This window comes from Engystomops pustulosus, chromosome 10, assembly GCF_040894005.1.
Source record: "Engystomops pustulosus chromosome 10, aEngPut4.maternal, whole genome shotgun sequence".
Classification (NCBI taxonomy): Eukaryota; Metazoa; Chordata; class Amphibia; order Anura; family Leptodactylidae; genus Engystomops; species Engystomops pustulosus.
The window spans coordinates 35943484-35967635 of record NC_092420.1 but is presented as its reverse complement, the minus strand read 5'-3'; the positions used below and the strand labels follow the sequence as shown (position 1 = coordinate 35967635).

General features: G+C 39.8%; 1 protein-coding gene across 5 annotated transcripts in view; it reads left to right on the top strand.

The window, feature by feature from the left end:
- Positions 1–24152, top strand: part of GRIN2B (glutamate ionotropic receptor NMDA type subunit 2B) — a 552939-nt gene that overhangs the window by 322905 nt on the left and 205882 nt on the right. For all 5 annotated transcript variants that reach the window (XM_072127541.1, XM_072127539.1, XM_072127540.1 and 2 more), the window contains one exon: positions 15987–16400. In XM_072127541.1, coding sequence (XP_071983642.1) covers positions 16005–16400 — 396 coding nt within the window. In that variant the 5' untranslated portion in view covers positions 15987–16004. The remainder of the gene's footprint in view (positions 1–15986; positions 16401–24152) is intronic.

Sequence of the window (24152 nt, the reverse complement as noted above, 5' to 3'; positions counted from 1 at the left end):
CTGGGAAATCAATACCAATGAAGGTGTGTTATTATTCAGTGTAGTGATCTTCATGGATGCCTTACTAACCTGTTGTTTTTTGGGGTGTTTTCATATTTCAATGGTTTTTCAATGATCTGTTGTCCATGAAAAAAATGTAAGGACCTGTCCATTTTTTTCAAAGCAGCAGATTACAGAGGACAATAGAAGTTTATAGGTCTGATGAGGCTTGGGAGGCAGTTGTTGTTTTCTAAACGATGTTAAAACCTTCAGGTTTTTCTGTGGACTTGAAATAAAAAAGGAGACAAAAACACAACAGGCACGCAAGTGTGCAGGAGCCCCGAGGGGCTCTGTAGGGTTGTGCACTTGGTTAAAAAAAGTGGTGTCGGTGGTGAAAGACTCCTTTTAAGAGAGTTCAACCATCTCAGACATTTCTGTAGGACATGTTTCAAATGTCCAATAGATGCAGGTCTCATAGAAATTAACCCAAAGGTGTGGGGCTTATCTGTTCTGCAGCATTTGTGAGAGGAGAGGGCAGTGCACATGAGCAGCTCTTGCCATTCATCCCATGGGGGTTCTGAAAATAACAATGTGCCCTTTGTACTTTGGGCCCCTCCGTTCTGTGGCTTCACAGTCTTCTACACTGTCTCCCCATCCTCAGTACTTCACTCTGCCACTGCCTGCTGTAATCTCAGTGTAGCTGAGGAAGTTTCAGCACACAGTGAGAGAGGGGAAATGCTCTTGAACAGTGTAACAACCTGTGAAGATGCAGCACACAGAGGTTCTGAAAACGCCCCAAGAGGCCATTAGCATAATTTTAAAAGTTGATTTTAAAAGGAAAGAGGCCATGAATAACACATTTAAGAAGATTACCACAGTTACGGTTCCTGGATCTATTAGTATGTGTCCATGTTTTATCATGATGGATTTTGATGGTAGATTTCCTTTAATGACAAATTAGAGACAGATCACTAATAGCATGTGAATGGAAAACTATTTTAACATTGAAATATAATAAGACTGCAAAGATGCTTTGTATCAGCATACATTGGAACCTAGAAAATGTATGCATCAGGGCCTGGAAACATATGATAACCTCAGTGATCATACAGAGGGGGATATAGTTCAGTCTCTGGATGTGAATAATAATAATGTGTGATAGCACATACCAGTAGAGGAGGAATAGCCATGGATGACTCTTACACTGCGCATGGGGATAACTAATACAGTGATCTCATGAAGTGCTTGAAGTCATAGGATGCACTTAATGACACTGGGACAATGTGCACAGCAATACCGAATAACAGGGTTAATAAATTTAATGATGTTACATTTATTAACTAAAGATCACATTGATGCCACCGCACAGGGATAATAAACACAAGGAAAATAATACATGGAACCAACAATTAGTGGATAGCAGGATATGGGTTTCACATAGGTAATAACAGTATGGCAGATGGGTAATAAATAGGATGCTAAGGTTGAAAGATAATTTACAACGTTGAATCACAGTAGAGTGACTGCAATAGAGGATGATATCCCAGGACTAATAATACCAATGCCAGTAATATATAATGAACCATTGTGTAAGAATGGTTATGTGCACATCTGTATCTGAGGTTTAGTTAGGAGCCCCCATCACAGATTCTTTCACATATCCCCTGAAGAAAAGAGTTTGCCTTCTGATAAAATGATAACCACTGAAACTCTTCAGCCCCCATTATAGTTAAAGGGGTTTGTGCTGAAACGGGCTGCGTATAATGCACAACCTTTGTATTGCAGGTTCAGGTTGGTGGCACACCACCTTGTTCAGTGTTGTTGGTTTTACGGTCAGTGTATCTTCAGTGTTTCTGATACGTATGTACCCAAAAATAGTCCACAGGTCAACTGTATGTCATCTGTAAAAAAACAAAAAAGGAAAGGAAGGCAGACGATGGTGGTAGCTTGTCCCAACCCCTTGCAGTGTTATACGATTGTGTTAGGATGGGATGTCTCCCGATGGATACGGTGAGCAAATACATTGACATGTAGTGGCAAACGGAAGCATATTTGTTGCTCAACCAGGTTGAAATGGCGCTGCCTGGGAGTCTGTTCCTTCTGGAATAAATATACTGGTATAGCTTAATCATATTAGACTACTTATAGGTCATGCTTGGTGTTAAGGGAGCTGCCTTTCAAGGTAGCAAAAGGAGGCATGATTTTCCTTTTCCCACCTTGGAAGAAGTATTTGCATATTTCCCAGATATCCCATCTATGGCCTTGTGATCAGCTCGTAATATGTAACCAGCACATTGTCCGTTTGTCACAGACTAAACAAAGTAAGAGCTGCTGGCCCTACGCTGACTTTTGGTACTTTGGGTACTATTTTGTCTGGACTATCCTGAAAAAAACGACATAAGAGTAGAGAGGCATGTCTATATATACGTGACTCAGTGAATATGCCGTGGCCATCCCCCAACAGTATATGTTATTATTGAGCAGTATCTAGTACTTGTTCTGCACGAAATGCTGTTGTTTCCTATTAAATTGCATTAAACAACATTGAATACTGAAACCTGAGGAAGATGTATAATAAGACTGTTCAAGGCAGTAGTATGACTGTAGGAGATGACAAGGCTTGGATTAAATTTAGATAGAAAGTTACATAACCAAGGGCCAAATTTAGTAGAAAGACGTTGGGTAGAGCTGATTGATTTTATAGGATGAATGGATTCTGGGAGAGAATCACAAACAGATTAGATTGCGCATGGAACACGCTGTTTTATCTGTTGCCAGCGTGATGGCACAAGCGTGTTGGACAGTAGAAGTAGTTCAATTCAATACCAGAATTTTTTAAAGGGAATACATGAAGAAATAATGTGCTTGTTGGCCTATGGATCAAACAGTTTGATATCCTTGTAACTAGAAAGCTCTATATAACCAGCACTAGTTATTTCAGAAGGTGCATTGAGTGGTTTAGATGTTTTCATTCTCTGCAGGTAAACTGACTTAAAGGGGTATTCTCATATAAGCAAATTAATGTTAATGTTTGTATGATAATAATAATTGTATATTAAAACAATAATAAATTATACAATTTTCCAATATACCTTCTATATAAATTCCTTACGGTTTTCTAGATCTCTGCTTTCTGTCCTTCTATGTTTATTTCCAGTGGATAGAAATCTGACCACAGTCACACAGGAGCACAGCTCGTTATATCTCACATCTCTATAATTCTAATGAACCACACATCTGTGTAACTATGGTAAGATTTCTGTCCACTGTAAGAAAAGATGGAAACTTTCTATAGCAGGACGGACAGCAAGCAGAGATCTAGAAAACCGTGAGGAATTGATACAGAAAGTATATTGGAAAATTGTAAAACTTTTCGCTATACAAACAATAACATTCATTTGCTGAGATGAGAATACCCCATTAAGTTATGTTGAAGACAGCCACATGTAGGCGACACGGCAAGTATGAGGTCACAACCAATTATTTTATTGCTCTATTGTTTCTAAAATAAAAACAAATAGAAGACAGAAGTAACTTTCCCAAATAAAATGATCCTTCATTTTGTGTCTACAACTTCTATATCTACTGGAGATCAAGATTGGAGAACAATTTTCTAAATGTCATAAAAGGTCATTGTGTAGTCCCATGTAAATACATCCTAACATTAGTAAAATTGCAGTATTTTAAGCTTATTTTGTAAATTGCATATATTCTAAATTACATAATTACACCGATCAAAATTAGAGAACACTTTCAGATACCTTCAAGTTATTGGTGTTAATCTGGCACCTGGTGCTAATTTCCTTAATTTGACAAACCCTCTATAACTGGCATCCTAAGGGGGTGTGTGCAGTGTGTCAGTTGCGCATCAGTTGCATTTTCTCTCTGTTTGCGTTTTGCTTCCGTCTCTGCGATGGGTAAAAAAAACTGACTGGTTTCCCAGCCTCATCAGTGAAAAAACTTACCTGTCATCAGATCCGACCATGGATCAGTAAAAAAAACACCAATGTAAAAGAGCCCCAACTTTCCAGTTTTCAATGAGTTTGCAAAAATGGTGTGCCACTCCAAAGTGACTAAAACTCTCCGGCAGCAGGTTGTCCAGATGAAGGATTAAGGGTTGACCATAGCAAGAGAAGTTGATCATTCAAAGTCTGTTATTTCTAGAATATTGCATGTATACAACATTACCAACTTATTCAAGTCCTCCAAGAAGGCGGGTCACCCTCAAAAGACAATTGTGGGACAGGATTATGCAGAGAATCTTCATGGGTAATCCCGCTCTGTAATGTCCCTGAGAGTCATGATCTAAACCCAATGGAAAACCTCTTGAACTCCTTGGCTACAAAGATATGGCAATGAAACTCACAACAGTCACAGAACTGTGGAAGAGACCGTAAGAAGAGTGGACCAAAATCCCACCAGAGCCGTGTGAGAGACTAGTGATGTCCTGTGGCCGCAGATGTGCTGAAGTCATTCAAAGCAAAGACCTGTGCACTTCTACTGATTGGTGACTCTTTGTAACCATTTGGAAAACTTAATTTTAATCTTTCTCTGTTACAGTCATTGTTGTTCTCCAATTATGATCATCACATTTTTGGTAAAATAAAGGTTTTATGTTGATATACTTTGGTAATTTTGTAAAACACTGTTTTAGTGGCACGACTTATGAAAAATCCTTCTTCAATGTAGATTACATTATTTCTGAAAAAAATAAAGAGATAAACATTGTTCTCTACTTTTGATCTGCAGTGTATACCTATGTGCCCCAATGGTAACCACCTAACAGCAACCTTGTATCGCTCCTCTGTTTTGTGCTTTTATGCTTATTGGAAGGTGGTATATATATATATACAGGCAGTCCCCGGGTTACATACAAGATAGGGTCTGGAGGTTTGTTCTTAAGTTGAATTTGTATGTAAGTCGAAACTGTATATTTTATAATGGAAGTTCTAGAAAAAAAAATTTCTTTTGCCCCAGTGACAATTGGAGTTTCAAAATTTTTGGTGTAATTGGACCAAGAATTATCAATAAAGCTTCATTACAGACATCTTACAGCTGATCATTGCAGTCTGGGACTATAGTAAAGCTTCCAGAGAGCTTCACTAGAGGTCACAGTGGGCAGAGGGGTCCGTCTGTAACTATGGGTTGTCTGTAAGTCGGGTGTCCTTAAGTAGGGGACCGCCTGTAATATTCTTTTTTGGATTCATTCTGCTAATAATGTCAGTAAGCCTAGGCTCCACTTGTATTACTATTGCTTCTACATTCTTATAATATACTGTATATCGAATGTGCCCAGAGAGTTTAAATAATGGCTTTTGGCATACATTTGGCTATAAATTAGAATACTTTATGAGTTGCTTTTCAATAGAGCAGACTACATTTTATTTTGTGTATGGGAATCATTGGCAGATGGATGCAACATGGTCCATAGATCTACGGACATAGTTGTATGAAGCTAGAACATATGTTTTCATGGCACTATGTATGTGTATGCCACATATAATGGGAATATAGCCTAAAATTAATACTGTATCGAAATGTGCTTGCCAGCTGCCAAAAGATAATTGCTTCAGGGTTTTTGCTTACCATGGTGCTGTCTCTCGTTTTTTGAAGAATCTGGTCTGGGTATTTTTTTTTTTTTTACCACAGTTCGATATATACACATGTTAGAATAAAAAAATATATATACATATCTACATCAAGTAGAGTAAGGGGATAAACCCTTGGTTAAAGGTGCATAGAATTGACTAGGAGAAGAGATGTGTAAAACATCATGTAGATACGATGGAGTCAGACCTCTGCTTAATCGTGTGTCCAATCCTCTAATCACCTGATGCTTCCTCTGTTCTGTATAAATGTGTTAACACCAGGCCATGAGAAACGTCTGGTACAATTACATCAGCCTGTTGCACATTAGTGGAAAATGAATATTAATGAATCTTGACCATGTATGATAGGTTGATACTAATATTCAGGGAAGCTTTTCATGAATGAAGATTAGGATCCTGCAGAGACAGTGACAATTTGCAAAAATTGACCAAATTGTGTTGCATATAAAGTATAAGTGAATCCGAGCATGATTTGATTTTAGGACATACAGTAAATTTGTAATAGCAACAGTAAATCTTAAGTGAAGTTGTCACAACCTAAGGCCTCACATTTTGCGTGATATGTGGTGTGGACGCTCTTCTGCCATTGGAGGAAGGAAGGGTAACGAGTGCTCCTCCCTCTGCTCCTCCTCCTGTCTCTGTGCTTGCCCAGGATCCGGTCCAGGAGAGCACACAGCTGTGTGAATGAGCCCTAAGAGTCATTGCGACAGCAGCAAATCCACGTTGCTTGGGAAGTATCGTATGCTTAAGTGATTTAGTCGCAGCAGAGGTATAGCCTTTGCCAGGTTCAGGACCTGAGGCATAAAACTGAGCGATTTGGGCCCACTCCGCCAGATATGTATAAGAAGGCTCAAACGTATGATATATCCCTTAAAGCAGTGGTTCTCAACCTGTGGGTCGGGACCCGAGCGGGGGTCGAACGACCAAAACCGGAGGTCGCGTAAAAGCCATCGGAGCTGCAATTTTACTGTGTTTTTACTGCGAGTTGCATGGTTTGGGGTCACCACAGCATGAAGAACTGTATTGTGGGGTCACAGCATTAGAAAGGTTGAGAACCACTGCCTTAAAGGAATATAAACACAGCGTTGTGCACTAATATACTTGCTAAAATGTAAAACTTTGAGGATATTTATAGTTTAGAAATTTGATTTTGAAATTCATTTTTATTGTGTAATTTTATTATTTTAGTTTTTTTAAACAAAGCTGAAAGTCCTGTGCGACATGCATGCGATTCTATGAGATGCTGATAGTGAAGACTGGAGCATACTCTGCAGGAGAATAGTGGTGATGGCAGGACACAAAGCCTGATAACGTGATAACTGGATGTAGTGACAGTTCTTGACTTTACTCTTTGAAAAGAAATGTTCTAAAATAAGGTGATAGAGGAAGGAGTAAGAAACATACAAGGTTCAGCAGGGGAAATGTCTAGCCTTGCTTATTCCTCACCTGCACATTGAGGATCTCTCCATAACGATTTACACGTGTAGAGTTTATTTTTTGAGGGGGGGGGGGCAGTAGCAGAATTTTATCTGTTGATCTGTATGTGTTCATTAACAGATTTTGGAGTGTGCAAACGCTATATGTTAGAGTTGATCGAAATGAAAGCATGAGGTTTTTTTTTTTTTTTAATATGCTAGAAGCTTACTTACTGGAAATATAATTTTTCTCAGTCAATAAGACTGATTATGTACAATGACAAGCATTGCAGGCACCCTAGATGTGAGGCACTCAGTCCTATTCCCTGCAGTGCCCTTTGTTGGGAAGTGGGAGGCAATAATGTATAAGAACACACAGACTTCTATTCTTTCTGCATTTCCCTGTATGGAGTGGGAGAAAGAAAAGAAGTGGAGACAGAAAATAAACCATTCTCCTGCAGTTTCCTGTGTAGAGAGTAGGAGGAAATAAAGTGGATTGCAATAAAAAATGTCAAGGTTAATGAACACATATGTAGCGTTTTCACTCACACAGTGTACTGTAATAATGGAAGTTGTGCTTACATAATTATAATTACTCTAAAAGCCACGCCATCAAACGTCTCCGCTCTCCTTCTTTTTATAGCACTTCCTTTACATTTAGATGTATCAGTCATTGAAGACACTTTGATTTATAGAGGTTACCTAAAGTTTTTTTATTTTTGAATAATATCCCCCATTAGTGCAGGTGATAATAGTAAATTTTGCAAGCTTTGAGCAGTTCTGAAGCACGTACACAGCAGATATCCTTTGGCCTCTTATCCTTATTTAACTTCTTAAAGATGTGGATAATATTTTTCCTGATAAATCCATATAAGCGGAAAAGTCTATCTGTAAGGAGTTGAGTCCCTGGAAACTTTAATAACTTCCCCTTATCTATTAGCTGTGTGTGTACAGTTAAAAAAGGGAAAACAAGGCACAATTTAGTTTTACAAAGTTTACTTTTACATTTAAACAATAACTTGCACTTTTAATTGTGCTTTATTTATATGTTGGAATAATACCTGTACAGTCAGTTTTGCTTGAAAATAGCCACACCACACAGCAAATCCATTTAAAGCTCCTTACCTATATTGTTTTTAATATGGCTGCAGTCAGTAACTGGTGAAACTACGGTGGAAGGGGAGCTGTCCAGTGTGGAGTATGCAGTAGATTCACACCCTAAAGAAAAAGGAGGTCTCTGAAAACCCACAGAAACCCTGTGCTGATCCTGCCTGTGTTATTGTGGCCTGTCCTCATAGGACCTACTTCTCCTGCATCTATACCCTTCTGCATTTACTGTCTGATAGATTGATTTGTCAGACAAACATGAACCAAACACAGCAGGTCCGAACGTCCATTTTCCTGGTGTGGCCTGCTATTCAAGATACTTTTGGCAAGCATAGATTTCATTTCTTGAGTACAGAATTATTGAGAAGATAGATCCCTATACCACCAGGGAAGGGTAGTAGGATAAGCAGATAAAATGTGAGTGTGTGTCCATTTTATGGAAAGGAATGTCTCATTGATAAGGTAAAAGACAAGAGGCTTTACTTTTTAAATCAATACACTGGTACAGAACGATTAATAGACGTATATTGGTAAACTACCTAATATCCTGCCCCACACTTACACACACATTGACAAAAACTTGGTCTGACCACTACAATGGTAACAAAACTGTATTTCTGCTGCTTCATTTACTATTTATCAGCTGCTAAGAACTACTGACCTATGGGTGTGTTGCACCCCACAAATCTGATATTTATAATCTGTTCTATGGCTATATATCAGTATTTTTTGCCTGGAAAGCTGCTTTTATGTATTGGCCCAGCGGCATATGTGGTACTTCATATTGAATACAGGCAGTCCCCGGGTTACGTACAAGATGGGGTCCGGAGGTTTGTTCTTAAGTTGAATTTGTATGCAAGTCGAAAATATTTTATAATAGTAGATTCAGATAAAAAAAAATATGGCCCCAGTGACAATTTGAGTTTAAACATCTTTTGCTATAATGGGACCAAGGATTATCAATAAAGCCTCATTACAGACACATTACAGCTGATTATTGCAATCTGGGACTATAGTAAAGCATTCAGAAAGCTTCACCAGAGGTCAGAGGGGGTCTGTCTGTAACTATGGGTTGTCTGTAAGTCGGGTGTCCTTAAGTAGGGGACCGCCTGTATTATATACCTAGTGACAACATAGATCTGACACCTTCCTATTGGTTTGGCGTAGTCATGGTTTTACTGTCACACAAATGCAGCAGTTGGAGAAGATATGTTATTTTGACAGATAATTGTGATAGTTGGTGTAAAATAAAATAGATAGTGTCTTTACCATACTATCTTGTGTACGATATATTTCAAATTGCCATATTTGTTTTTTATTCAAGGAACACAATTCTACTAATGTATGAACAGACAGCAACTTGTGACTGGTTAATGTAGTTTTATTTACTTTATTAGATCCCTTTATAAGATTGGCTGAACACATCTACTCGTCCTGTGTCACACCTTCTTCCTCATACATTGTAATTTCTTGCACTCTCTTGCATCCTCATTCCTCTTGTTCCTTAATTTGTCTGTACCCCATGATCTATAAAGCACTGCTGTAGGTTTGTTCTTAAGTCAAATTTGTATGTAAGTCAGAACTGTACAGTTAATAATTATAACCCCAACCAGAATTTTTTTTGGATTGTATTTTAAAAATGTTGGGTTCTCATAAGAACCAGAATTAATTCTTTATAATTATACTATAATAAGGCTTATTTGCAGACACCATTTATAACTTTTAAAGCTGATTATTAGAGCCCAGGGCTAAAGTACAGTGAATTGCCAACATCCAGAGGTCCGATTGTAACTAGGGGTCATCTGTAAGTCGGGTGTTCTTAAGTAGGGGACAGCCTGTAGATTATATATAGTCGGGATCTGGTGCTGGCAATGACACAGACTCAGAAACAAAAATAAAATAAACAATTGCCTGTCTGGGCGCTAACTAAACAGAAATTGGTTTCCTCGCCTATAATAACAAATAGTTTAGATAGTCCAACATAGTCTCCAGCAGGTCCAAACACCTTTAAGCCTTTGCTGCAATATGCAACAAAGACTTACCGGCTATGGAGAGGGCTCGGCCCACGAGCCCTCTCCATGCACCGGGACCCGGAGCGCGCCGTACTAGTATGTGAAGGGGTTAAAGGCCCAGCACGCCGCTAATTGCCGCTGGCCATCTGCCTGCCCTGATAAATTCCAGAGTCTTCCTTTGTCCCCTGCCGGATATTTGTGCTTCCATGCCTGAGAGAAAGCTGTATTCAAAGCCCTCTGCGATTATCCTGATGTTCCCATTGTGACCCCGATTCTGTTCCTGACTCAGATTCCGTGCTGCCTGTCCCAACCTACCACTACATCCCCGACTCTGATACTGTGCTGCCTGTCTCCACTTCTTACCTGTCCCTGACCACGAGTTTGCTTTACGTTCCTTGGGAGCCACCGTTGACTAAATCGCGCCTGTGGAACAACCTGGTGGTACCACGCCACAACAAGTCAAACCTACTTTGCAGCGGGCTCTGGTGAAAACCGGGTGGCACTTAGACTCCGTTCCCAGGTGTCGGCTTACGTCATTGTTCGCTGTGGTACAGAGGATCCACTACCACTGATCCTGACATCGAGTCAATAGTTTTTTTTTCAGTTTTTTTGTGTTAAAATTAGGGGTCTTTGCTTATACTCAGGTTTGCTTATACTCGAGTGTATATGGTAGATAATTATAAACAACTATTAAAGTAAAAAGTAATACCATATGGTGGCATTTAGGACTGTTTATAGGAGCTGCAGACACAAAACAGTAAGGCATTTTTAATCAAAATTTAGTTCATATTTGCTTCATTTTTGTCATTAGATGTATTCAAAATTGAATGCATATAGTACTAATAAAAATCTTATTGTTATGTGTGGACAGCTCCTTTTCAGACCTCTGTGTCTCCATGGTTACCAACTTTTATAACACATACATTTGTAGAATCCTCTTCTCTAGTGTTCTCTTGTAGTTTAACAATGGAAGCTGTGGAATTGATTTGCTATAGAGGAGATGATTTTAAATTCTGCAATATGTAATTCATTCCCCAAATCCTGGTAAGATAGCACTAGTACATTACATGGCTGAGGCGGTCATTGTACTTCTATTCCATGGTAGTGTAGTGTTGCTGCTATGTAATGGACATATTGGCGCACATTTATGAAAAGTAGAGCAACTATATTATGTGCAGTTTGCCTGTGGAGTGTGCAGAGTGCGTCAGTTCAGTGCAAAGTCAGACAGAAAACTGGTACAAACACTTTAATAAATGTGGGTCACATTGTCAAGATCCAATTTGCGATGTAGTATAGTAGCGGTCTAAGTTCAGGACAGTCACCATGGGCTGTAAAGAGATCTTGGCCTCCCCAATAGTCTACAGTTTTTAAATAAACTTGTATGTAGTGCATAAAAACAGTAAAATAGCAAAACTTGTTACACACAAACTACATACAACATACTACAACATAACTAAACATATTAAATTGGGACATTAGCAAAACAAATCTTATTACTTCTTAGATACAGCAGCAGAACCAAGCTTACTGCATAAATAGGATACCAGAACCATGACTACACAGATAAATTGCCAGAACCACTACATTTAATATAGCAACGTAACCAAGCTTACTACATAGATACAATACTAGCACAAAGACAATGCTAGCACAAAAATATCCATGTAGCTCCCCCTCAAGTTAACAGAGAGACACAGCACAAGGGAAATATTGCAAAATTGAGCTCAGGAGTAATACAAGTATTTACTGTAAATCTGGTGACTCACAAATCACATATTTGATTGGAGGAGTCTTTCATTTTCTTCTTCTTCCTGACCGAAATGTCAGTTTGCTCTAGTCACGACTTGTCTCTGCAGATTTAGTAACACAAAGATTTTAGTATTTTTTAACACAAATTTAAGTGTTTTTTTTGCTCCTGAAGAGATTATTATTATTATGCCCCCACTGTAGCCAATATAACAGTGCCCCTTCATTAGTGAAAATAGTAACGGTTTCCCACAGTAGCCAATATTTTAATGGTGCCCCCACAGCAGCCAATATAGCGATGGTGCCTCCATTCTATCCAATATGGTGATGCTGCCCTCACAGTAGCCAATATAGTAATGGTGTCCTCACAGTAGCCAATACAGGTAGTCCCCTACTTAAGAACACCGACTTACAGATCACCCCTAGTTACAAACAACCCTCTGGATATTGGTAATTTACTGTACTTTAGTCCCAGGCTACAATGATCAGCTATAACAGTTACCAAATGTGTCTGCAACAGTAGCCACTATACTAACTGTGCCCCCACAGTAGCTAATATAGTAACAATGCCCTCATTGTAGCCAAAAGAGTAACAGTGCCCCTAAAGTAGCCAATATGTTACCAGTGCCCCACATACTAGCCACTATTGTCACAGTGCTCCCACAATAGCCAATAAAGTAACAAGCACCACACATTAACCAATAATCAAAGTGCCACACAGTACCCTACATTCAAATTGCTCTAAAATAAAGCAATTGTAAATCCACAGAGCCCCCCCAAATACATAAGTCAAAGTTGCGGCGCAAGTGCATCCACCTGCAGCGGGTCATCTCCGGCAATAGCCTTAGCAGCCTTTGACCCGACAAAGGTGACTGGAGTCCCGGTATTCCCTCCCTCATGGTGTCCCCGTTTACAGCTCCCTCTCCTTTTTTGAAAACGGAGCTGGAATGTGAGTGTGGTTAGCTTGCCTAGCTGTACCCCACATTTATCACAGGTGACTTAAAAAAGTAGTAAGTATATGACTTATATGATAAATGTGGCAAATTACAGCACTGTAGACACGACCATAATTACAATTAGAAGTGGGTATATGAAGAGGGCTCACAGTCTGAGCCCTCTCCCTACAGACTGGGAGTTTGCTGCTTACAGGTGTTAACCATGTAAATACCAGTGTTGCGTGTGCGCCGACATCTTGAATTGGATCATTGTCCCTGACTCCTAGGCTAGGAGTGATCTCACTTCCTAAAGTTCAAGGTTCCTAGGGGGTTATACAAGCAAAAAAATCATCCCCCATTCACTATTACTGATATAATAAATATACAAGAAAAATCATAAACATGCTAGTTATGGCCAAAATACCCGGTCTATGAAAAATAAAAGATATAAAAAAGATTAATCCTTGTGGCAAATCCTGTAACAGAAAATAAAGTCCAAATTGATACTTTTATGCCATTTAGCAAAATGGCCTGGAACCTAACCTAACTTGTTAAAAACCTTATTTTAGTACTAAATTAACTACAGAGGCTACGAGAGCTTGTACTAACTTGGCCGGACACTGGGACCTAAGGCTACTCCACGCCCCAGTAGCCTCTGCAATTACATATTACTAAATTTAAAGTTAGGTTAGGCTCCAAGATTATAAAATTACAGATAAGGGCAGAGGCAGACAGAATGAATCTACCATCAGAAGTAGATCCTTATGGTAGGATTCCTTTAAGGGGTTTACCAGATTTGACTGAAATCATCACAAACAACAATTTGCTTGGACACTCAGGGTCTAATTGTTAGGATAGGTGATCAATGTACAATACAAGATTTGTAACTGGATATTGTATAAAGAGCTGAAATTTAATGTTCCTACCAAGAAAATAAAGCACCAGTAATGCACCAAATTTCAATTCCGGTGTTAAAGGGTTGTAAATCATATCCACTCCAGAAGACCTTGGAGATCAGGAGATCAGGAGATGGTGTGCCGCCTTATCAGTAGGTAGCTGACAATTTTGCTACATCACCGGCCACTGCGATAGATTATTATACTTCAATAAGCCAGTGAAATAGAATGCAAAAGAAGAAGCCCTGAGATTTTTATCTGCACACAGACTATGCTTTGTAGTTGCCAGATGGATAGTCCAAGGTTTTGAAGATTTGCCTCTGGAAAAAATTTGTCCCGTATGTTGTATATTATTCCTTTTGTGGTTGAAAATAGGCATCTTTCTCTATCTCTTCTTGTGTTGTATGTTGTGTACTTCTCGGCTATTAACAGATGCATTGCGTGAATTCAGTATCGGTGTATTATGATCTGTCCAGTGATCAGAACGTAGACCAGTTGGGTCTCTTAACTGTGCAGTAGGCAGGGGTATACGCTTGACTGCGGAACGGTCTTTTACACTCATACCAAATGTTCTCTGGATATGGGTGACCTCTTTTGTCTTCATTTTTACAGAAACCATGAAAAGACATTGTCTTTAATTATTATACTGACTATGTCCAATAAGCAGTAAAGCCATGCGTAGCATGAGAAGAACAGCTCTCTTATCTGTGTGGTGGCTGATTTGTGTTACTGCTGCTCAGCTCCTGTGCACTTTAACACTCGGGACAACAGCTAATCTAATAACCCATCCCAGAAATCATAACAAATCGGCTGTAAATCCCCTTTAAGTCAACAACATAGTGTAAATAAAGGGCTGACAAGTTACAACAAGTTGTTTAATGGATACATTCTCTAATTAAATATTATTTACAAAAATGCAGCCATTCACAGATATAAGTCCAACCTGTCTCTATCAATCCTGATGTTTACAATATGGTTGTCCCTGGATCCAACAGTAAACTCCTGACTGTGGTTGGCAGATTCCTTTAGCTTCTCTTGTATGGCAGGAGCAGAGGGAGGGATAGGAGGCAGAGAGAGCTACAGAGACAGGCACTTCCTATTTCAGCAGCATCATGCTTCTACACTTTTCACTGCAGATTTAGAGGAGACAGCAGCAGCACTACAAACACAATAAGCTCTGTATCTGAGGGGAGGGGGTGACATAGCAAAGCTGACTGTGTGTTTTATTGTTTAGGTGAGGAAGCAGAGTGATTGTGTCTCTATCTCATGACTCTGATCTGTCTCATCTCTTTTTTTCTATGTGTCACATAGTTCAATGTTTAAAAGCTAAGTGAAAGTGTAGGAAAACCCTGTACCCTTATAATTTAAGCACGTTGTCAGCACACAACATCTCATACCACAGAGGAATCAGGAAGTGTCTGCTTAGTTAGTGTCCACCCACACTCTGGATTCTTAAACTGATCAGCCTCTGGAATAAAACTGACAAAAATTGCAAAGTAAGGGGTTAAAATAATCTTTATTGCGTAAACATCACTAGGGCATTCAAAATTGACAACTTTTTTTTCCATGGGCAAACCCCTTTAAATAAAATGTGGCGAGACACAGACCCTATTAGATCCGCTACATTGCTAAGATTTTCACTTTTAAGTTATGTATAGGTGAAAATGCTGTAACTTTTCCTTATCCTGAACCAAAGGATAATCATGACTATGTATATCTACGAAACCAATTGTCCATGTGATTAGATCAGTTACTAAATCCTCATTACTCTAAGGTTATAGTAGGACACCATCACTTCGCTTACGGTACTTTCATGAGATAAGGTTGAGCTGTAAATCTCTTTACACCATAACAATCAGCCATTAATGGATCTTCTCTATAGTCACTTCTCCTGACAAATTATTTGTTCTCCAACGAGATAACAATTTTTCCTCATCTTTTCTTATACTCTTCCTTTGTTATTCCTCCTAAAAATGTTTCAAATTCCTATAAGTCTCTGTCAAAGTGATACGTAGTGATAATAGTAGTATTGATTGGACCCCCTACTGCTAATACTCAGTTTTTATTAGATTATACATAAGGAAGAATAACATAATAATAAGGAGGGATAACACAACACACCGATACAAGAAAATGTTACTTTATTAAAGATGCAAGTATTCACTAAAGCTGACCTGTCAGGTATTCTGTACGGATTGTGATTTATGTAAAGTGAAATATTTTGATAGTGATCACAAAGATACTGTGAATTCTTGTCATTTACCAATGTTTTTTTCCTTTCTTCTAGGGAGAGTAAGAGTTGAAGATGAGGCCTACAGAAGCCTGCTACTTCTTAAAAATCAGCCTCTTGATTCTTTTCTATGTGGGTTGCTTTGCCCAAAAACATCCCAGTATGGACATTGCAGTAATCTTGGTAGGCACCTCAGACGAGGTCGCCATCAAAGATGTTCACGAAAAAGATGACTTCCACAATTTGTCAGTGACACCAAGGGTGGCTTTGGTTACTATGAATGAATCTGATCCCAAGAGCATCATCACACGAATCTGTGACCTCATGTCTGACAAGAAGGTTCAAGGGGTTGTATTTGGTGACGACACTGACCAGGAAGCTATTGCTCAGATTTTGGACTTTATTTCTGCTCAGACCCTTACTCCCATCCTGGGCATTCATGGTGGATCATCAATGATTATGGCTGATAAGGTAGAGTACAACATTTCTTTTTGAATAATAAAATAATATGACTATTGTATTGACATAATTTAAAACTTATTATAGCCATATAATGGTAGGCAGTACTACACAAGGTTATTCCATAACAGGACAATCACCACAGAGGTTCACTGTTCGGCCCAGGATTTAACCATACAAAACTGCAGACAGTAATGGGCAGCATCTCTGGAGATGTGTGTAATCATACCATTGTGTATGTGGTTAGTGGTGACGGGACTGTGAAAAATGCATTGGAAGGATTGTAGCTCCTGCAAGTGCTCTGGGTGAGTCTTTCAGACTGAATAGATTTGTTATATTCTCAGTAAGATGGTCCGCAGCCCCTCCCCTCTGCCTTGAGCAAGAACGGCAGAAGGATTCTTTCTGGATTCTACAGCTGTCACTCAGAGCAACAGAGAGGTGCTTTGATTATTCAATGCAGAGAACAGAAAGTTCCTCAGGCTGAAAAAATGGCCAGAGACCTTGCAGGAGCTGCAAATCTGGATTAAAAATTCACTTTTTACAGTCCACTACCACTTCTTACAACATACCCAAAGATATGGTTCTCCAGAACATACCATATGTGTGTGCGTGCACTCACAGAATTCTCCAGCCTGTGCACTTTTCCATCAAAGTAAGTATATTTGAGAATGGCAGTGCTGTATGTATGTGCAGTATCATTATACATGTACAGTATATGGAAACTCCCAGACCCACCTGCCAATAGCCACCCTCTGTATAATACCGAAAACCAAGTGAGTCTCCAGAATGTCTTTACGTATTTGCTGAAGACTCGCTTGTTTTGAATGAACAATACTGATTAATTATTCTTTTTATTCAATGATCTGAATGATTGTCAAGAGCAAAACCTTCAGCAGTGGGTTGTTCCCAATTTTCACATGGTATTATAACCCATTAAAAATATGGGTAAATGTATAGAAATCTGAACTTTATTCTTTTTTTGTGTTTTTATAATATCATGAAATAGATTTTTTCCAATAAATAAATTCTCAATTTCCTCAAAGACTGAAAAGACATCAAATCGTTGGCATGGGATTTTACCTATAGGTTCTTTAGATCTTGGGGTTCATTTGCACTGTGCACTTTTGTCGGGCAGTGCACCTTTTTCGGGGCTTAAACGGCTTGCACAGGTATTTAATAAGTGTCTGCGCTGGGATTGTGTTGCACGTGACCCTTTGTGTGGCGGAGCCGGGCTGACTACTATGCGACACAAATTAGGGGGCTTGCCGTCGGACTGAGCGCACTTTTAAATTGTGTCGCGAGCCCAAGCACTTACATGCACCACTAAAAAGATGACGAGCTCTATCGGGCCTGAGCCGGGAAGTGACACTCCAGTGACCGGGTATGTAAATGATGTGCCCCCATGAGTTATAAGTCTTGTAATGGATCGCAGTCAACATTTCATGGATACTGTACATCATTTTGGGCATCTTGGTAACTGTTATATATCCTGGGCACTGCATTTAAAGGAAATCTGTCTGTATATTGTGTTGTCAGCAGATTTGATATATTCAGTGTCCTCAAATGCTCCTTGACAAACATACATATTACAGACCTTTCTACCCCAGTGATGGGAGCTGCCAGTATGGAGTCACTGCAAGGAGCTTTTCCATGTTTCTTCTTTGAGAATTGATAAAAAGCTGCTAATTATACAAAATAGCTTGGAAACACGTGTTCCACACAAGCCTGGGTTACATTTCCTTCATTTCTGACAACTAAACAGCTGCTTATTATACAGAATTTCACAGACGGCATCTTTTGTGATGGTAGCAGAAATGTTCTGAAATGGCTGTCGTTACCCGCGTTCCAACTGCGTATATGGATCTCCACAAAGGCTTTTACACACAGTTGTGACAGAAAATGTGTATCACAAGGTAACAGCTGTGAAAGGCAAAAATGTTTAGTGATATTGTGTCACAAATGTATACGTGTGTGTATATACATAATTTTACTTATCACCAAACATTATTGTCACATATTGGGGGGGATTTAACAAGTGTCTCAGGTCTTGCCAGTCTCTAGCTGGTAAAGACGATTCTTTTGCTGTGCCAGATCTATCACTGTGATGATAAACTCTGGTGCATTATAAGACTGTCAGTTTCTACTTTAGACCTACTTTCAGTTGGTCTAAACCATGCTGAAGAGTTTTGGGTGCACAGACGATTTTCTGTAAGCCCCCTTAATTGAGTCGGAAAAGTGCCAAAAAAGGTCTAAAAGCCTTTTATAACTGTGGTGCAAGACATTTTAGATCGCTCCTAACCAAATTCAAGCTAGTTTAGGGACACGTCTATCAAGTAAATGGTGTTTCTTTGAAACTCTACTATGGAATTTTGAAAAATTACAAATAATGCAATTCTACATTACACCCCACTGGGACACAACTCACTGCGCACGTCAGATGTTTGCACAGTCCATTGGACGAGTTGTGAGGGAAATCCACACTTTCAAAATCTCCACTTGCCTTTACGGCGGCCTTAATTGGCAAACTCTCCTTAAGGAGAACTCTTATTTCCTGACTTTGAGGTTAATGGATGCATAAAATAAGATGCCATCCTGGAGCGGTCAGTTTTTGATGCACTTGTTTCAAGAAAGTAGCTCAGACCTGTAAATATCAGAAGTGAAAATCGAACACAATTTGGATGACACTATAAAAACATATTGTGGGATAGGACTAGGATCAAAATCGTACAATTTGACACTCGGATCATGGGCAAATGGTCTTAGGTAGCAGTCCTGGTGAGCTGTGTAATCTGCGTGTGTTGCAGCAAAGTAGTAGTAGTAGCAGCTGAACTATGAAAAAAAGGCCTCATACTGCTGCTCTGCCAAAGTATTCAACCATACGTTACTACAAAGCAGTGTAGCTTCAGCAAGTAAACCCAATTCAGGGAAGCTACAATCCTTGAATAGAACAGATTCCCTTTAAGGATTCTTTTGATATGAAACGGGTCATACTGTGAATATCAAGCATGTGGTGTGTGTACATTAAAATGAAAATAAAATCATCAAATCATCTTCAATTATTAAAAATGAAGCTTTGAAAACATGTTCAGCTATAGCACATTTTCTCTAGTCCTATCCTTATTTCAAATGTAATAGAATATGAGCCACAAAACGTGTAAAAAGCTTTATGCCCCCTACTACAGCCATGTAGATGGTCTATAATTAACCTCCCATTTATACAGGAGGTCAGTTCAAGGTCACCGTGATAACCAGAAAAGATGATTAATAATATCACAGAAGGAGATAAAACTCACAATGATCATAGGGAAGCGAACCCTGGATGTCAGTGTGAAATGATATTCCCATGAGTATTACGTAAAAGCATAAATGGTCACTTTCATATAAAATGATATTGATAATAATCACCTGTAGTGATACTGAAAAATTCCCTGATTTTACCTTGCAGATACCTGCGATTAGCACACATAGTGATTTACTATAGCAGTATAGTGTGTGTGTGTGTGTGTGTGTGTATATAATATATATATATATAAGTAAATTTAAAAGGGCGAAAGCCACAGGGAGAGTAAGAGTGCTGCCTTTTTGGCTAATATAATAATAATTCTTTATTTATATAATGCACATAGATTGCGCAGCGCTGCACTAAGCATGACAAATTGGTCCCTGTCCCCATGAGGCTCACGATCTAAACAACCTAACAGTATGTTTTGGAGTGTGGGAGGAAACCAGAGTACCCAGTGGAAACCCACACAAACACGGAGAGAACATACTAACTCTTTGCAGATGTTGACCTGGGTGGGATTCGAACCCAGGACCCCAGCGCTGCAAGGCAGAAGTGCTACTTATTCAGCCACCGTGCCGCCCTTATAAGCTTATTCACATAAAATTGTGGCCCTATAAATTGTGATTGGCTGGACATATTCATGAAGGGGGTACAGTGATTAATAACTATTGAATTACGGTACTATAAAAGTTTCCTTGGTCTCCTGATATACTATAACTATACAAGCAGAAATTCATAGTGATGTTAAGAGGGCGGTAATTAATTTTTTTTTATTTTTCAACATAGTCCCCTTTTAGAAAGATACACTTCTCCAAAAGTTCCTGCCATTTTGTGTAACCCCTCCTAAAAATAGGATTTGTCGAACTCTCCAAAATACGTCTCTGTCTCCACGATGACTTCCTTATTTGATCTAAAAATTTTTCTCGCGAACCATTTCTTCATGTTAGGGAACAAGAAAGGGTCGCAGGTAGCCAGATCGGGTGAATACGGGGGCTGCAGCAGCAATTCATAACGCAATTCATGCAGTTTGGCGGTGAAATCTCCAGATGCATATGCTGGTGCGTTAGCATGTTGAAACAGCACCTTCTTTTTCGCCAAATGCGGGAGCCAACTTATCATGTAAAATATTAATTGCCCTTCCAGTTGACACACCTACGGCCTCTGCTACTTTGCGCACTTTCGTTCGTCGATCAGTGAGTATCATGTCATGGACTTTTTGAATCATTTCCTTGGTAACCACGTCTGCCAGACGTCCTGGTCGCTCCTTATCAAAAACGGATGTTCGCCCATGTTTAAATTCGTTGAACCCATATCTAACTGTGGTCATAGATGTCGAAGTGATCCCAAAAACAGCATCCAATTTTGCTGTTATCACCTCGTATTTTTTCCCATCCAAAAACAAGTGAATTAACAAACGATGCTGCTCTTTTTCCATCTTAGTGAAAATCACAAAACAAGTCTTACTGAAATGGCTGCCAAATCCAAACTAACCAATCAATCAGTCTGCAATTTGTTTTGCCGTCGTTTGATAGATGGCAGCACACAATGATAACACCAACTTCCGTCAGGAACGCCCTGTGTTGTCAAACACGGGTACTTATTGAACCGCCCTCGTATATATTATTTTTTCAAGCCCCCCGACCATATATAAAATTTTGTATATAGCACCTTGACATCCCCTTTAAGGTTTTTAACACGCTCTCTAGTGATTAAAAAGGTACGGTACTCATTTGATAAGCAATGCCCTGTCATAAATCTGTCCGTTGGAGATCAATACAGATCATGATGACCTTTGTCCTCCCCACCCTTCAATCACCTTACACTATATTTTATAATATGTCTTTTTTACAAACCTTTTCTGCATCAACACTGAATTATTTATACTACATCCTTCTCAACTTTACCAGCTTTACCAGTAATGAACATGATCTGGAAAGGGGTCCATGAAATTTTAAACACCTTGTGTACATATGTCTACATAGGAAGTCTTTATCAAGATGTGTTTGCATGTGCAACATCCCCCACCGGGGCCTAGCCTTTTCTCGGGGCCTGGAGTCAGCCGGGGCCCGCAGTACCTGAGTGGCTGGCGGTTGCGGCCTAGGCACGCTAGTGTCACGGTGCTTGGTATGGGGAACCGGAGGGCTGTCCTACAGCCTGGCAGGTCTCCAGCAGGGTGGTGTTGGCAAGAAATGATGAGGGAGAGGCTGCTTTAGTGGATTTCCCTGGAGCAACCCTTTGGGGTGTCTAGAGTACGAGTCTCTGTGTGGTGGACAGGGTGCCTGTGATGATGGCAGCCGTAGTAGCAGGGACCAGACGGAGGCAGAGGTTGAACAAAAACAACTTACAGTTCTTTATTGGAACCGTCAGGAACCGCAGCAACGTGCCTTTAACAGAGTAGTGGATTGCTGAGATGCAGTTGGAGGGAGCCACAGGAGGTAGAGCGCCAGCCTGGATGCAGAGGGCAGGCTGGGAGGTAGCTGTGTCCTAATAGAATGCTTCAGCTTGTCCTGGGATGCTTCAGGTATCACCCTTAAAGGTAGGATGAAACCCCTTTCCTCACTAACTCTTAGCTATTAGTTCCACTCTTCAGGCAGGGGCTAGGCTCTTCCTGCTCTGGTCTGGTATGCTAGCTGTATAGAGTTTAGACTGGGGTTACTCCAGTCTGCTTCTGCAGACTCCTAGGTCTGGCTAGAACTGGTCTCTACTCTCTCCTGAGAGAGACTGACTTCTAGAAGTTTCCTCAACAGGGATCTTGTTACTCCCCTGGTCAGGTGGTTGCTGCTCCTCCAATTACATCTCAGCTTACAGAAGATAGAGTGTAATACATGTGATTGGATGACACATCTTACATCACATAAAGCAATTAACTCCTGCCTTACCAGGCAGGATCTACCACTGCAATGTTCCCCTGTATCCTATAAGGACTATGTAGTGTGATGTAGTGACATGCTGTGGGGCTAGTCAGACCCTACACAGGCTGCAAGCTACATGGTGGGACGTATTCGCAACCACTTCTCCGCGTTGCATCGGCGAGGGTGTTGCACATGGGTTTCCTCCCACACTCCAAAACATACTGGTAGGGTGATTAGATTGTGAGCCCAATAGGCACAAGGACTGATTTGGCAAGCTCTGTGCAGTGCTGTGTAATCTGTGTGCGCTATGTAAATAAAGGAATTATTATTAATGATTTTTTATTTGTTCCATGGAAGACCCAATACCCTATAACAGTGATGGCGAACCTTTTAGAGGCCAAGTGCCCAAACAATAACAAAGACCCGCTTAATTATCGCAAAGTGCCAACACAGAAATTTAATTTGTGATTTATACTCCCTCCTCTGTCACAGTTTTCATTGATACCAGCACCTGAGGACACCAATAAAGCAGAAAATAGTCCCTGGTAGAGCTGTCACTATAAAATAGCTCTGTGAACAGCAAGTCCTGGGCTGTCTGGGACTGCAGGAAGATACCTGGAGTCATCTCTGGTGATGGCCTGAGTGCCCACAGAAAGGACTCTGAGTGCCACCTCTGGCACCAGTGCCATAGGTTAGCCATCACTGCCCTATAACATTTCAGCAAATTCAGTAGGTATACCCATGGAATTTATCTACAAGTTTATCTACAAGTTGTATAACCTAGCAGTAAAGTGACTCTAAGTATCAAAAAAATTAAGGGAGCCCCCCAGGTGTAGGGGTTTGGATGCGTTTCTTAAAAATAGAAAAATGTTATAGGGACACAAGTTTGCTTTTATAATGTTGATCCAGAGAATTATTCAAAGGGACATGTGGCATCAGCCTTATAAGGTTTTGTTTCCTTCCTCTGGATCCACACCATAGGTTTATATGTTGGACTTGGCCGACCTCTTTAACCTCACCTACTCTGATACTATAATACAGTGCAGGGTCAAAGGGGCCATGTGTGACTTGAAGATTCCAAATGCATTAAGCAGAGGTTATCTACAGGTCTGTATTTTGGCTTATTGTATGCCAAACCTAGCGTATTTTTAGAGCTAATTATTTAATATTGTTTTAGGAGCCTCTCGCACACCAATAATTTTATTAAGATTTGGAAGCCAAAGTCAGGAATGGATCGTAAGCAAAGATGATGTATAAATCTTTATACTAAATGTTACCTTTGTAAGACCCACTCCTGATTCTAATATACTGACCAGAATACTGCTACCAGGGAGTGATCTCCAGAAAATTTTATAGAGAAATATGGAAACACAAAAGATGCTTCCAACAAACGTGACAAGTTTTAAAGTGAGAGCAAAAATGTCTTAAATTCTTCAAATTTATCATATATCATGAGCAGCTGTTTGGGTCATTTTCAGACTGCCTATTAAGTTAATGTTGTCTATTAAAATAAACAAATGTGACATCAAACAATAGTGGGCAGAGGTCTGTCTTCATAGATTCTGTATCCGGGGCCCCCCCTTCCCCACCATAAGTTACATGTAACCAATGGCTACTGCATGTGGTTGG